The sequence below is a fragment of the Brachyistius frenatus genome, unplaced genomic scaffold (genome assembly GCF_029030835.1).
Source record: "Brachyistius frenatus isolate BFR_SWC_R1_liver_20210118 unplaced genomic scaffold, ASM2903083v1 Contig_8, whole genome shotgun sequence".
NCBI classification, from domain to species: Eukaryota; Metazoa; Chordata; class Actinopteri; family Embiotocidae; genus Brachyistius; species Brachyistius frenatus.
The window spans coordinates 4,222,185-4,237,039 of NW_027210607.1; the positions used below are offsets into that span (position 1 = coordinate 4,222,185).

The 14,855-nt window shown below is 43.6% G+C and overlaps 1 protein-coding gene across 2 annotated transcripts; it reads right to left on the reverse strand.

The window, feature by feature from the left end:
* Positions 1-1,154: 1,154 nt before the first annotated feature.
* On the reverse strand, positions 1,155-14,504 carry inpp5f (inositol polyphosphate-5-phosphatase F). Of its 2 annotated transcripts, none has more exons than XM_069689972.1 (20): positions 14,053-14,504; positions 12,353-12,433; positions 11,735-11,871; positions 10,434-10,562; positions 10,089-10,256; positions 9,930-9,986; positions 9,378-9,576; positions 8,940-9,119; positions 8,540-8,607; positions 7,976-8,100; positions 7,791-7,868; positions 7,566-7,686; positions 6,970-7,098; positions 6,331-6,448; positions 6,013-6,211; positions 5,838-5,909; positions 5,684-5,757; positions 5,367-5,495; positions 5,176-5,263; positions 1,155-5,029 (listed from the first exon to the last, which is right to left on the reverse strand). In XM_069689972.1, the coding sequence occupies exons 1-20, from the start codon at positions 14,147-14,149 to the stop codon at positions 3,865-3,867; spliced, it is 3,414 nt and encodes a 1,137-aa protein (XP_069546073.1). In that variant the 5' UTR covers positions 14,150-14,504; the 3' UTR covers positions 1,155-3,864. The 2 variants fall into 2 exon arrangements, with proteins under 2 accessions (XP_069546073.1, XP_069546072.1); XM_069689971.1 differs by having other exon boundaries at positions 10,089-10,274.
* Between the last annotated feature and the right edge of the window lie 351 nt (positions 14,505-14,855).

Below are 14,855 nucleotides of genomic sequence, written 5' to 3' on the forward strand. Positions count from 1 at the left end.
CTTCGTGGTATCTGCATGTAGGTCTGTGGGGAGGTTGTCATGGGGTCGGAAATTATGATAGACTGCACACTTCTACTGAGCGTGATGCTCGTGTATTTATGCGATATGTAAGGAAGAACAGTTCAGGATGTGATCAGTCTGTCAGTGGTTCCATAAAGAGGCGTTACAGTAGGGTTGCAGTGCATTAAGCTCTCTTTACAGAGACCAAAGCACATTTGACAGTTCAGAGGTACAGAGGCTTCAGATGACTCATCCTTCACAACATTCTCGACAAGTGGGTGCCGTACAACAAGAGATCGGTTCAGGCCTCAACGCTCGACCCCTGCTTGTGGTGTTGGCTGCGTTCTGATGACATACGTTTGTTCCCTTTCATTGTTGTACCCTGTTCTTCTCCTTCAGGGAACAGAAGTTATAGTCATAACATTTTGTTTTGAGTGGTTTCTATCCTGGCGGGAGTAGCTTCTCCCAGGATGAGTTACCCCATCCACAGCACACGAGGGGTCACCGAGTGGTTCGATGTGAATCAAATTGAATGGTCTTCACAGTCACCAGATCTCAACTCAGTTGGACACCTGTGGGAGATTTCAGACCATCAGACGGCGCTTTCCACCACCACAATCATCAAAACACCAGAATAGGGAACATTTTTTGAAGGAACCTAGTTTATCCCTTCAGTAGTTCAGACACTTGGAGAATCAACTAAAGCTGTTCTGGCAGCATGTTTTGGCCCAACAACTCAGTAAGACACTTTTTTGTTATCCTTCTTCTGGTTTTACAGCAGTTATTGGTGGATTACTGCCAAGTGTTGCCTTTTCCTTTGTCAGCCGACTGTTTATCACTTAATGGAATTGATGGCATGTAGGTTGTATGTTCAGTAACATCTCAGTTTATCTTTCTGACTTAAATTCACAGCCTTCTGTGGAGAAATGTTTGGTGCAGACACAAATTTATCTGTTTACAAAACAGTTTAAACTTCAAAAATGAATAATGAGGTCAGGAGGATCATTTCCTGTGGTGCATTTTCTGTTGCATTAGTTGGCATGGAGACCGCTGATGGATTTGACAATAAACCTCATGCAACATGACATTTACTTGTACTTTTTATTCCAATGGAATATCTTCTATAGACAAAAAGTGTACACACCCAAAGAAGATAAGAATAAATAGGATACTTTAATATACAATACAATCTCCGTACACCGTGGAAAACAATGACAACAGTCAGTTGGTAAAGAGGAAACGTATGACTTCAGACATTCAAATGAAATGGTGCAAGAAAATGTGCTTTAACAGTGCAAATCAAAATGCTTGGAGATCTCTAGTGACAAGACGAGTTGTCATGACGTGGGGTCCTGTAATGGGCAGGAAGGACGACCACAGACGGAAGAGGTGATTGCAAAAAAAACCAGCACTTTAAAAAAAAAAAAGATTAAAGAAAAATCGCACCCAGCAAATACAGAATTGAAAACAACTGCCAGCTTTTGCGTTATAAAAAGCGGACACCGACACCATAGCGTTGTGGTCTCTGTCAGGAATGTTGAGGATTACTGGTCCTTGTAGCTTAATACAGCCTGTTCAGGACAGAACGAGCTTCTGCTCTGCTTGAGAACTGCTCCAGTGTTTCAAATCCCAGTTTTAAAAAACACCTTTTACCGTCAGCATTTAAAACTTTGCATCGCAGCTATTACCTTAAAGCTTTGGCAGCACCACACACTGTCAGCAGCACCCGCAAAGCAGCCGAGTCTTATTTAACACAATTATAATGACCAGATCAAATATAGAAGAATCCCACATCTTCTCTGCTGGTGAGCAAGCTGACTGCAGAAAACAGGTGAATATGAACACAAAATATTAAATGTGTGACCCTTTATCTTGGGATATTTCAGCTCAAAGCGAACCAGATTATTATTATTATTATCATCATAAGCAGACACCAGTATACACAGTAGGATAAGGTGGCCATGGTTCGTTAGGATTTCCTCTCTCGGTCTATAAACAAGGTCCTACGGGAGATTTCACAACAACCGAGGCAAAACCTCACTTCTTGAGGTTAACAAAAACAATGTTTCCAGCATCTTAGCATATAAATATAACAAGGGCTTAAACGTAAGCACTCCTAAATACCAGCAGGAGGGATGATCTAACAGACAAACTCACACATACTGTACAGTACAGAAACACAGCCAACCCACTGTTTACACCTCTAAAAAACCTGCTCGTTTCCACGTATGTGCCATCATTTAGACGAAATATCCCAAGATAAAGCGACAGTAAACCCTGAACATGATCTTTTTTTATACAGTACACCAAATGTAACATGTAAGAATGGATTTAAAAAGGTAGATTTTGCCATAAATACCTGATATACATTATCCCACTTCAGTTCCCTGTTAAGGCAAATATGCTTTCAGTTTAGAGGGGGGAGTGTGCATAAAGCGTCAGTGTTCCTAATAATTGGGTGGGTGCGATTGCATATATACCTACTATATGCTACTCTCTCCTGTCTTTGTCACACATGCAGTGTCAATGTACAACCCTAACCAGTACAACCATCAGCAGAATAGTTATTTCAATACATAATATATTATCAAAAACAACCCCAACCTGTACTTTTCTGGTTCTTTGTGGTTGACAATGACAGTACTGGGCGTTCTTTTCCAAAATATAATGCTCATACCTCTTTAAACATTTTAAACTTCCACCCTGCCATCAATACAAAAAAAGCTCTACTCAGGGACAGATAAACAATACTCACTGTACATATTGACAACCAGGATACTCCTACTAAAGGTCTTGTTTAGTCATTATCTCTATAATGATATATCTTCTAAGTTACACTTGACAACATTGATATTACATAGGATTAACTACCTACGGTATGTGGTCTGGCTAGTTTTCTGACAGCTATACAGAGGCTAATATTGAACACGGAGTCGTCCTTTGGGAGTCACAAAAGGTGTTTCGGTCGTTTTCTACAACTACCAAATCGAAGGTTATTACGAGGTCGACGGTAAATCACGAACGCCAATAAGTGACCTGCACACACAGGGATGACGTACAGTACATGGTAGAGTCCGAGTCGGGTCGCTCAACATGCAGCTAATGTCTTTAAACTGCCTTGTCGAGATCAGTTGTTATTATTAACCTCACATGCGAGCATTGTTGGTAATCCAGTAACTTCAGACTGAGGACAGTGACATGTTTACATCACAAAGACACTCTGCATAACACGCCGGAAGTACAGGGGTTTAAAACGTCTTAAAAACCAAAATATCTTCTTTATTCTTAGTTTTTTTGTCTCTTCAGATAATCATGGCGAAAATAAGAAAAGTGCAGCTATACAACAGTTTACTTGAACTGCAGTATTTCTGGAGTGATCGAGGATTTGGATTAACATGCACTAATTTCAATCAAATTTTCATCGACACTTAGGAATTGTTATAACTTATTACTACGACTGTTACGTTTAAAGCAGAAATGTCATCGTGTCACCATTACTGCCGTCTCATAGGGAAGGACCGCTCATTATTAAAACAGAGGACGTGTGCCAATATTACCAATCGGTGTGCGAGGTTGCACGGCAAAAGATCTGGGAGTCATTTATAACAACAAAAATCAGTGCGCTCAAGAGAAGGGGAACCCATCATCGTGTGGAAGTAAACATGGTCACTGTCATGTTGGTATACTGTATTTGTCAATTCTGTACAAGAGTCCTCGTTAGCGTGAGCGAGTTTAACTGAAGGACGGGTCCAAGAGCACACGTCTCGGCCGGGAGGCGACGCCATGTGCAAGCTTTTGCTGCTGCTACCGTACAGGAAGTTTCTACGTGACGAACGACTACAAAATCCTGCTACAAGGAAAGCACTAGATCTGAATGATCCTGGTCTGGCACTGCGTAAACATTGCCTTCAGCTCGCTCTCTTGGGCCTCGCTGACAGTGTCTGGCTCGGGGCTCTTCTGTACCTTTGCAACAGCAAAGTTGATGCCCTGGGTAAGTCCCGCCTGGGTCAGGCTGGCCACCTGGACCATGGAACTCTTGATCTTGGCAAAGGGGGACACCACGCGGCTGCCGTTGCTGTCGGCAGGCGAGGGGCCGAGGCTGCCCTCCATCTGTGAACACAGACTCCTCTGGGAGCCTCCTGAGACTGCAGAGCTGGGCTTCTGGACGGAGAGGAGGTTGGAGCTGGAGGTAGAGGTCTGGACGTCGAGCTGGGATGGCCTGGGGAGCTGGGGCTCCTCCTGATGATTCTGCGGCTCTGAGCTTGGCGGCTTGTCTGAGTCTGCTGGGGTCTTATTCTGCACAGGCACTATGGGTTTGGGTGGAGGTACAGCAGCGGGCAGCTGCTCCCCGAAAACCTCGACAGGTTTGGTCTGTGCATCCTGGATAAACTGGTGGCAGTAGGCATCGATGGGAGTACCAAAGTCAATCAGAATGGCTTCTTCAGCCACTGAGGCGGTGCCGGGAGACTTGTCGTCGCTGACTACAGAACAGCTTTCTTGCTTTCCGTCACAGCCGATGACTCGGATCACGGAGGGGATATTTAGCTCCACGCTACCGATGGACTGGGAGCGGCTGGCCAGTCGTGGGTTTGATGCTACAATGCCGCAGCTGGGCAGCACATAGTCCACATTTTCTAAGGATCCAGAGCACGGGAGCTCCGGGTCTGAATTATAGGAGTCCGAGTCTGACAACATTTCATAGTGCTCATCACCCATGTCTTTTAGGGCTCCGGTGCCGGGGTTGCTATCCGATGTCTCCAAGCTGCTGTCCGACTTCCACAGATTGACATGCATAGTTGGTTTTAGGAAATTGACTTTTACGTCCGGCTTGGAGAAGTTGCCCAGCTTACCGAGGGGCTTGAAGGGGCCGATGTTTACGTTTGTCTTGGTCTGTTTCACCTTCTGGTTGAGCGAGGAGAATTTGTTGAGGAGGAAACTTTTGCCCTGTGCCAGGCCTGAGCTCCCCTGGACCTGGTCGGCAGGTTTGTTCTGGATCCCCATTATATCCTCGTGAGGTTTACTCTGCCTCCTGCAGCAAAGATACAAACAACTGAAGAACATGATCCATAGATTGACTCATTGGCTCAAAGCACTGTAACATGATCGCTGAAAATGTTTACTGTCACCGGCAGAGATGAATGCTTGTCATCTTACAGACCTCCAGTTAGTACTCACCTCTCCAGCTTCTTTTCAACAACAAGCAGGTCCAGCCCGGTGGCCTGTTTAGTTATGCGGAGCATCTCAGCTATGCATTGTAATGTATCTGAAATATGTCACAATGTAGCTTCAACCAGTATCTGCAGAATATGTCACTTTAACAGTTTCCTCCTCTTGCAGTTGAAAAGATCTAAAGAACTGCATCCTACCTTTTCCATCGTCCTCTGGGTTTCGTGTTGCTGCTCTCAGTGTGTGGAAGTATCCACTCATCTCTTCACTCCTGTAGTGCAGACGCATACAGCAGAACTTTGGCTTGCCGAACAGAGTAGGCTCCGGACCTGGACAAGAATAACTCAACTTAGAACATCCGGGGTTTTTTGTGATTTGCTTTCCTAACATGAATCATGATCAGTGAAGTTATTGCTAAAAGGTTACTGAGAAACTGTTAAGCACACTTTTGGGAAGTGTTGGGTGACTCAGTGAGTGGACAAGAACCTTCACTTCTCCTTTAAGTTGAACTTCTTACCAATCTCGATCTTATCCAAACCCTCTAAGTTGAGACGTTGGTATTGGTTGACCTTATCTGCCTCTTCATCGTAGCTAGGAGAAAGTGAAGCATAAGTGAGTCCATAAGAACAATTTTTAAGGAGACAATTATGCAAAATCAAAGTGTGACTTACTAAGCAATGTAATAGGCTTTGTCAGACAGGAGCAGCAGCACATCCACGTCTTTGTTGGTGGCATCAATGAGGCTAATAAAAAAAGAAGAGAACGGTATCACGACTCTTCATCTACATCCCTGATTATATGAAGTTAATACGCATCAACCTTCAGACAGGACAGCTGGCCACTGACCTCATGTCACAGTTGATGAGGGCCCAACCTCCGTGAAACTTCTCATCATCTGCCAGCAGCAGCTGCATGTAGGTCTGCAGCAGGAGGCTGACCTGCTCCTGAGCTCCTCTTTGGCTCTCCTTCTCTTTTTCTTCATGCTCCTTCTCCTTACTGAAGATGGAGTAGAGGTCCTCCGTTACTGGCAGGCCCATCATCAGATCTGCAGGGAGAGCCACAAGATTTAGGAGTGTCAACCACGGACAGACTTTTGGACAACGTGGGTAGAGATACAGTATAGATGCACACAAACAGCGGGAATATCTATCTTTTTTTTCATACCAATGACTGCTTGTCTGTAAGCATCCCTGAAGCGGTTCAGATAGTAGCGGTTGGCCGAGTTCACGCCATCCTTCATTACACCAGCCAGTTTCCTCTCCCCTGTCCTGGTGAAATCTCCCTAAAACGCAACAAAAAGTACGCGATAAATACAAGTGGAAACCCACTGTGACGTCACCCAGTGGTTTGTGGAGTCCTACTTTGAAGTCTTGAGTCTGGCGTTTGGGCCGTTGTCACCTTGTTTCTTTTTTTTGGAGCCAGAAGTGACCATATTTGGACAAGGGGGTGGGGAGGAGCGAGGGGTTGATCTGAACGAGAACCTGAGGACTCTACACACGCCCACCTAAACCACCAATCTCTTTGCAGAGCAGGAATCTCAGTCAAACCAGACACGCCCCCAAACGCTATTATTTTGAAGCCTAACATCAGATTATCTGTAGGATTATTTTCAGAAGGAGTGAATTTAGCTAATGACACCAGAATGACTTGTAGAAAACATTTATTGACTTTGTATTTCAGTCTGTTTGTAAGAGAAAGCATTTATCCCAGTATCTTAAACCATCTACTGAACCTATTACTGAAGAGAAGAAGGGCCAAACTCTGCCTCGGTTGTAGATGTGTGTTCAAAGACGATGATGTTACCTTGAGTGCTGCTGTGCCTGCGTACTGTCGGCTGATGGTGTCGCCATTGTTGGCCCACATGACCTGATAAATCCTGTAACATTTGAGAGGCAGCGGCTGCTCTGGAGGCATCACACCCAGTTTCTTCAGCTGCAGGAGGAAAAGTACACCTGGTGAATCACATGTCATCTTTTGCAAAGACAATGTAATCCAAACTTTAGAAAGGTGCCATATAAAAAAAAAATCCATTACATGTATCATTATATTGATTATTTTATATTGCTCACACTGGCACTCTTTCTAAAATCTTACTTTAAATGTACAGATGAATTAAAAACAAATGTATAAATGTGTCCACTATGTGGTTATTACAATTACTTCGATAGTTGAAGAATCAAATACAATTTTACAGGCACTAAAATATTTGGAGCAGTTCAGCTTATTCAGCAGGATACAATTATGATAAGGAACAATGCACCTCTCAGCCTAAAAAAGGTCCCTGGTACAAGGAGTGGAAAAATATATTTAGAAAGCAGCAGCTGTGAGGCAAAACAGACAAACGTAAAAAATGGTTGATCATTTCTTTGTCTGGGTTCAGAAAATAAAATAAATCTCACCTGCTGCTCCATCACCACCCGAGCAACAGCAGCTTGGACCACGTTGGTCCTGTCAAGACAGTCCATGCAGTTGACTCTAAAGATTCCCTCCTGCTTGCAGATGACGCCTGCTTGGTCCACCCTGACAGACGGAGACACGTTCAGAATGAAAGACATTCATGGATATTGGTGTTCATCTGATCAAAATTTCTCTAATCAATTCCAAAATACTATCATGACACTTACCAGGCCCACTTCATGTCAGTGATGATGTCAGAAATCGCGTCTGTCAGGATCTGCACATTTTCAAACTTCATACCACGGCTGAAAACAGGATATAAGAAGTGTAAAGGGGAAGTATATGAACTATGGCATAAAATAGATTGTTACATACACAAGTACATTCACATGGCTCAGAAAAGAGTTCTCACCAGTGTTCATGGAAGTCAAAAGAAACATATGTGAGGTTTGGGTTGTTGTACAGCAGGACTTGCTTCAGATATGCGTCACCAATTACTTTCTCCCGTCCACTTTGATCCACTAAGTTAATAATGACCTGAGAAGAAAAATAATGAGTATCAACATTTTCCTTTGCATCTAGGCCTCTCGAGCCCATTCTCATATTAAAACAGTGAATTGCTAAATATTAGAGGAGGACTAACTATACCGCAGCCTTATCACATTAACAAAGTTGACAACATTTAGTTCTACTTAAATAACATGACTTCTAACTTCAACATTACCATTTACACTATTTCAAAACAACTAGTAAAAGATGACAGGAAACATCAGCAGTTCTTGTTGAGTCATTTTAGCTCTTCAGCTCAAACACAAGAACCTCAGTGAGAACATTCAAACTATGTGCAGCCACCTGTGGCAGAATAACCACAATGGAGATAAATATAAAATACCAACACATGACTGATGCACGCAAGTGCACCAAAGAAAACAATCTAGATTCAAGCATTCACTATTGCAAAGCAAAGCAAACCTACTTGTTTCTTGTACAGATTGAGCTGTTCGTCAAAGTGAGAAGCAAAGTAAGACATGGTCTCCTTCTCCCCTGAAACATCAGACAAATATGCATATAAACGATTTTCATAACAATTAATCAGACTAGAGAAATTAAGACATCTGCAGAAAGGTTTTACATTTTGAAAACAAAAGGCTTATTATCTTGGTGTAGCAATAAGAGGCTGAAGCAAAGTTTTACCAACAATTCCTCATACAATCTACGATTTTTCCAAATTCAAGTCAGGAAAAAAGACGTAAGAAAGTAAAAAACAAAGAGGACGCTGGTACTGTCAGAAAAGTATTTGAAAGGAACAGCTACAATAGTAATTGCACCTGTGAGGCCGCCTGTGCCTACACAAAGACTCGGAGAAACCTGCTGACCTTTCTCTAAGCGTGGCCGGGGATTGTAGCGATACCCTGCCTGGCTCCAGAAGACAGGCACGGAGCCACGGCTCTGCACAAAGGACAGAGTGTGGCTGTGCACGTGGATCAACTGCTCCGTCTCCACATAGTTAGCCACATGGCCATCTGTATCCACTCCTCTGCGTTTGTACCGCATCCCTTAGGGGAAGGAGGCCGCATCAACACCATTCAGATTATTTATATCACAGATCATGCTTCACTTGAAGAGTATAAAAGAGGTAATTGTCTAACAGGGTGTTCAAAGCTTTAAGTGAAAAAACAAAACAAAACAAAAAAACCTGTGCATTCACAGTAGAAATGTGTCCTAGTTACACAACAGAAAGGATATATTTGGACTGAATCAGAGTTCAGGCGCGACACTCTCTCAGAAGCACTGACAGCAACTTGTGGCTCTACCTGCGCGGTGGCGGCTGCGTCTGGAGATCAGAGCCACGGTGAAGCGAGGATGGATGTCATCAACGCAGGTGACCTCCTTCGGTGGGGTCTCGGGGCTGCTCCGCTCCTCGTCAGAGGTCTCATTGTAGTTCACCACCAGCTCCTCCACCTGCACAAAGCCCTGGATGACTGGGATCACCCAGAAGTCAACCTCCGGGACCTGGAGCATCCGAGCAGTATAAACAGAGAAGATCATTAAAATCCACAAAGAATCCAAAGAAGATCATTTTTCAGAACAAAGAGCAGTTAACGCTTTGTTTTAGTACATATTTTGATACTCTGATAAAACCCTGATAATTATCAGCATGTCCAACTACCACACTCACACAGCATGGCTATGCTCTTTAAGGCGACAATAGTAAAAAAAACAAATTAAAAAAAAAAAAAAAAAAACACAATGGTGTCAAAAAACAAACCTGGGAACAAAGTGTGTTTATTAAACTCCAATTATTCAATTCTTAAGAAATAAAAACACCAATGAACTGTTTTTGTGTGTGTGAGGAAATCAGTTACCTGAAGGTTAATAAGATCTTGGATCATGTGTTTATTCCAGAAGAAACGGTCGTCCACCTTTCACAAGATAAAAACACAATCAGTCAAAATAAGGAGTTTTTGTAGTATATATCTAGAAATAAAGGAACCTGAACTCCGTGGTGATATTTCTCTCCTCACCTGTTTCCACAGAGGTAAGCTGGACTTCTCCGAGTCTCCCTGGCGCTGCACGCTGTTGGTCAGGTCGTAGGTCATGCTGTAGTAGAAGGAGTCCGAGTCCATGAATACCTTGTACAGCTCATCCAGCAGCCGCCGCTCCAGACGCTCCTTCTCTTTGTTTTCTTTGACCTGGAAGGCAGGGGAATACTGGATTGGGCGAGCAGATAGAAAACAGCGGTGAGTTGACAAAGCAAAGAAGGTGAACTCCTGTGAGAAGTTTAAAGCCTTTAGAGAAGTGAAAGATGGGAAAGTAGTATGTCTGTTTGAAGATGATGAAACGTGTATGTGCGAACAACAAAACAATACCTTTTTCTTGATGGGCACGGCCACGTTAGATTTGATCTGACTAAAAGTTTTCATCAAGAACTTTGACTCATCTGGAGACTGGGCCAGTTTCTCTGGTTTGTCGATCCCAAAATGATGCTTCTTGCAAAGCTGAAAAACAGGATCTTCGTTTACATTTATGCAACTTTATAAATTTCAACATGACTGAGCTATTTAGAGTGTAAAAAATGTTCAGTATGATGAGGATAGTATACGTGGATTTGGTACCAACTTTCTTCAAACAGCAAATAAACAAACCAGTAGATCATTATTACCATCATTATTATTATTAGCCAAAAAAAAAACACATGACAGTGCGGTATATAGTTCAATTTTTCCTAAATGAACACAGTAATCTAACATCTACATTGATCTAGAGGACTTCTAGGCACAAAATGGGACAAGTTGTAAGGATGCACAATAACATCGGCATCATTGGTATCAGCATTGGACAAAAATGAACATTTATGCCGATATTATAGGCCGATAAAATGACATTTTAATTATGTTTAAATGCTCAACGCTTGACAAATTTCTTGATTAAATGTTGTGTCTCCAAAGCGCGGGTGATCTTCCATCGAGCATGAACGAAGGAGCAAAAATGTCAGCGGTGTGGAGATTTTTATTAAGAAACAGATGGCAAAGTTGCTTCCTTCAATGCTACAAATTCATTTGTCCCTCTTAAGAACTGTGGTCCTGATCATGAGGACGTATTTGTGAGGAACAAAGAGATTGTAAACACATATCGGTATCAGCATGGGAAATTGGCCAGAAGAATTGGAAAATATCAGCATACTGTATATCGGCCAAAGATCCAATATTGTGCATCCCTAACAAACAGTCCCTCTGCAGTGAACAACAGGACGAGCTCTAAAAGCGTATCCACTAACATTCATCTTCCTCTGTGATTACTCACTTGAAAATATTCTGCCTCACCGTCCGTGAAGCTTCCCTGAAAGACTGAAATCTCAGCAATATTCAACTTCCTTTATCACCTAATGCAGTGATTTTACGTCTGCATTTAATTCTTATTTTGAATGTGTGGGCTCAAACCAAACAGATCTTAAACAAAATGTAAAATATATCTACAACGTATTTTGCACCCCTGGCAGCCCACCGTCACGGATGAATCACACACTGACTCACACAGGCTAGTCTCGAGCACATTAAGGATTCTCACAAGTACTGTTTGAATGACTGTCAGGAGAACTGAATGTGGTAATTAAAAGAGATGTTCATGAATTCTGCTTCTCGCGTCTCATTTACAATATTAGTATGCACACCTCCAGCTCCAGCTCCTGCGGCTCTTCGTCAGACAAAGGAATGACAGCTATCTTGGTGATCTTGTAGACTTTGTGGTTTCCTGGTAAGTTGCCCACCAGTGCTTTCTGGCGGATTAATACGAGGCCGAGAGGAAGATCTGCCGGGAGGAAAGAGGAGAAGGGGGAGAGGCGTCATGGTGCAGAATTCCTCACATTCTGAAAGGTGTGAAGAAAGCAGCTGCACGCGAGTCAGTAACCGCACATCTATTTCATAAAGCAGCACAAGAGAGCTTGTAAGTAAATATTCACATGATTTTAAACTATCTGATTTACTAATATTAATACAATTATTCTTCTGACGGGTATAATCTCTCACCGAAAACAAAATCTGATTTATCAACAATTGAATCATCGCCATCAGCTCCCTCCTCTTCATAACTACACACATTTCAAAGTGCATTTGCACTGTTTTTTGTTTTTTTACCACCTTTCCTTGTGAATAAGAAACATACTAAGCACTGGATGATTTGGTAACAGCCCGTGTTTCCAGGAAAATACTGGCAAGAATGTGACAAAAAAAAAAAAAAAAAAAAAAAAAATCTGAGGATAAAATGTTCAAGCTGTTAATTCTCCTCTTACCTGTGTGAAGCTGAATCTTTCCAATGACACCTTCCACCAAACCCAAACACACCGGGTTCCAGGCTAACAACAGGTCAGTAGCTGAAATGAAAATATGGAGATGAAATATCAAAACAGAGTCGTAAGATACAACCACAAATGATTAGTGAGGGCCTACAACTGACTCTTGAAAGGTCAGAAACAGCTCAACCTATGAAACAGAAACTACTTCAAAACAGTCATGACTTCCTGTTACAAACTAAGACCTGGTTTTAACACAGGACAACTCTCTAAGCATCAGTGGCATGAAGACTTGATCTGCAACTCGAAGTAACAACGAGAAGGATCCCTCTAAATCTGAGTCAGTCTCGTTTGGCTTCGTGCTCGTTTAAAACCGGGAATTAAACATAAAAGAAAATCAGTCTAGTTTAATTTTATTGAAGAAAAACTCGATTGGTCTGCTTGTGTTTTTCCTTTACAAACATCAGGCCAAGTCAGTCATAGCAAAGGATCCATTCAGTGAGTAACTAAAACGGGAATGCTTAGCATTAGTGAGGGATTAAACACTATAGTGGAGGAAATTGGAAAAATGTGAAAGGCGTGGCAGAGGGTGGAGGACCTCAACTGTAGCGGCTTCAGACAATTATGCTTCCTGTTCCACAAGCCACAGAAACCCATGTGCAGAGAAACCGCCTGCGAGGGCCTCAACACGGAGAAGCTCTCCCAGAAAAAAACTCTTAAAAAAACAAATACTACAACTTCACTCCGAATGTGTGGCATCACAGAGAGACTTCACTGAGAGCTGCGGAGTGGAAACGCAGTGAGGAGTGGAAACCCTTTTTCCAATTAAATAATGAAACAGTGGTGCAACAAAAAACCTGTTCAGGATGGCTGCGCCGCCAAACGACTCCGGCTGACATGGAGGACAGCGTGCACGGCCTTCTGACTCTCCTGAAACTTTTCTTGGGTAGTTGAGCCGTCCCGTCCCGTCCCGTCAGCCGGAGGGTCGGGGGTCGTGTGACTCCCACCGAGCCCTGGCATTCATTTGATCAATGCTTTGTCAGAGCTGGGAGCCGCAGCTGGTACTCACTTCTGCAGCATGACTGAGGTGTAACGCCAGCAGCTCCAGCTTGACATACTTCAGGAACACATAATATGCTGGTTTCAACTTGTACTGATCGTGTCTTCATCTCCTTTTACGTCAGGAGGGTATTGTAGTTTAATCCAACTGCACATCTGAAGCTGTGGTTGAAGCCTATTCACCTTCTCATATTGTTGCATTACGTCTGACTGATCAAAACAAGAAGTAAAAGAGTTAAATTTCCCCTTCAGGTTTAACATAAGAACCAAAATAATAACTTTGGAGTCTGTTTGGGGTGTTGGCACTCACGCAATGAAAGCCGGGGCGATGATTTCAAGGCTAAGGAGTGGCACATCAAAATGTTCCCATCTCTTCTTTCCCAAACAGTCAAGTCTTGTTGGAGACACGTTTCGTTTAGTTCAGATGAAACGATCACGATGTCGTGCATGACACATGAACGAGTGAGAGATTGGACTGAGCTGCTGAGATAACAGTCACATCATGTTTGTCAGCGACCACATAGGCCACTAAATACTTGTTTTTATTTTTATTTTATTTTATTTTAAATCGTATGAATGTGTCGTGAGGTTAACGCCAGCGTTAGTTTGAGGTAAATGGCCGGCTGTCATCCAGTACGCACCCGGTCTGACGGTCATCGTCCCGTCCCTCCGGCTGCACCACAGAGCCCGGTCCCCGCTCTGGAGGATGTAGTCGTCTTTGGCTTGAAACAGCTCCATTTTGTGCCCCTTTACGAAAACAACTAACTAGCTGGCTCGAACAACCGGGCGCGGGTCTTCCGCGTCTCGACTAGCCCCGGTTAGCTCGTCTCCCGCGGGCGGGCGGTGAGCTACGGCAGCTAGCTACTGAAGCGAGCTAGCAGCAGCAGCTGGATGCGTGTCGGATTTGTTTACTCCGCTTCTGCGCATATTCGTACTCGAAGTCCCTTTCTGGTGGAGGAGCGACCTTTCCCGCCCGTCATCCCGGGCGGAGCGAAGGCAAAGGACGCGGCGGCAGCGAGCGGGGAAGTGTCCCGGTCCTGACCGGGCTGCTGTGAGCCTGTTCGAGACGTAACCGTCGGTTTCCTGCTCCAAACAATAACACGTGACGCGCCGTCATCGCCGGTGTTCAGGTGATTCACTGAAGACCTGCAGAGTTCAACCACCTCCGTGATCCACCACAGTGATCCACCACAGTGATCCTCAGTGATCCACCACCTCCGTGATCCACCTCAGTTCACCTCGGTGATCCACCACAGTGATCCACCAGTGATCCACCACCTCAGTGATCCACAGTGATCCACCTCAGTTCACCTCAGTGATCCACCACAGTGATCCACCACAGTGATCCACCACAGTGATCCACCACAGTGATCCACCACAGTGATCCACCTCAGTGATGAAGTCATTCAAATGTTCACGACAAAGTCTTCATCAGTCAGAATTA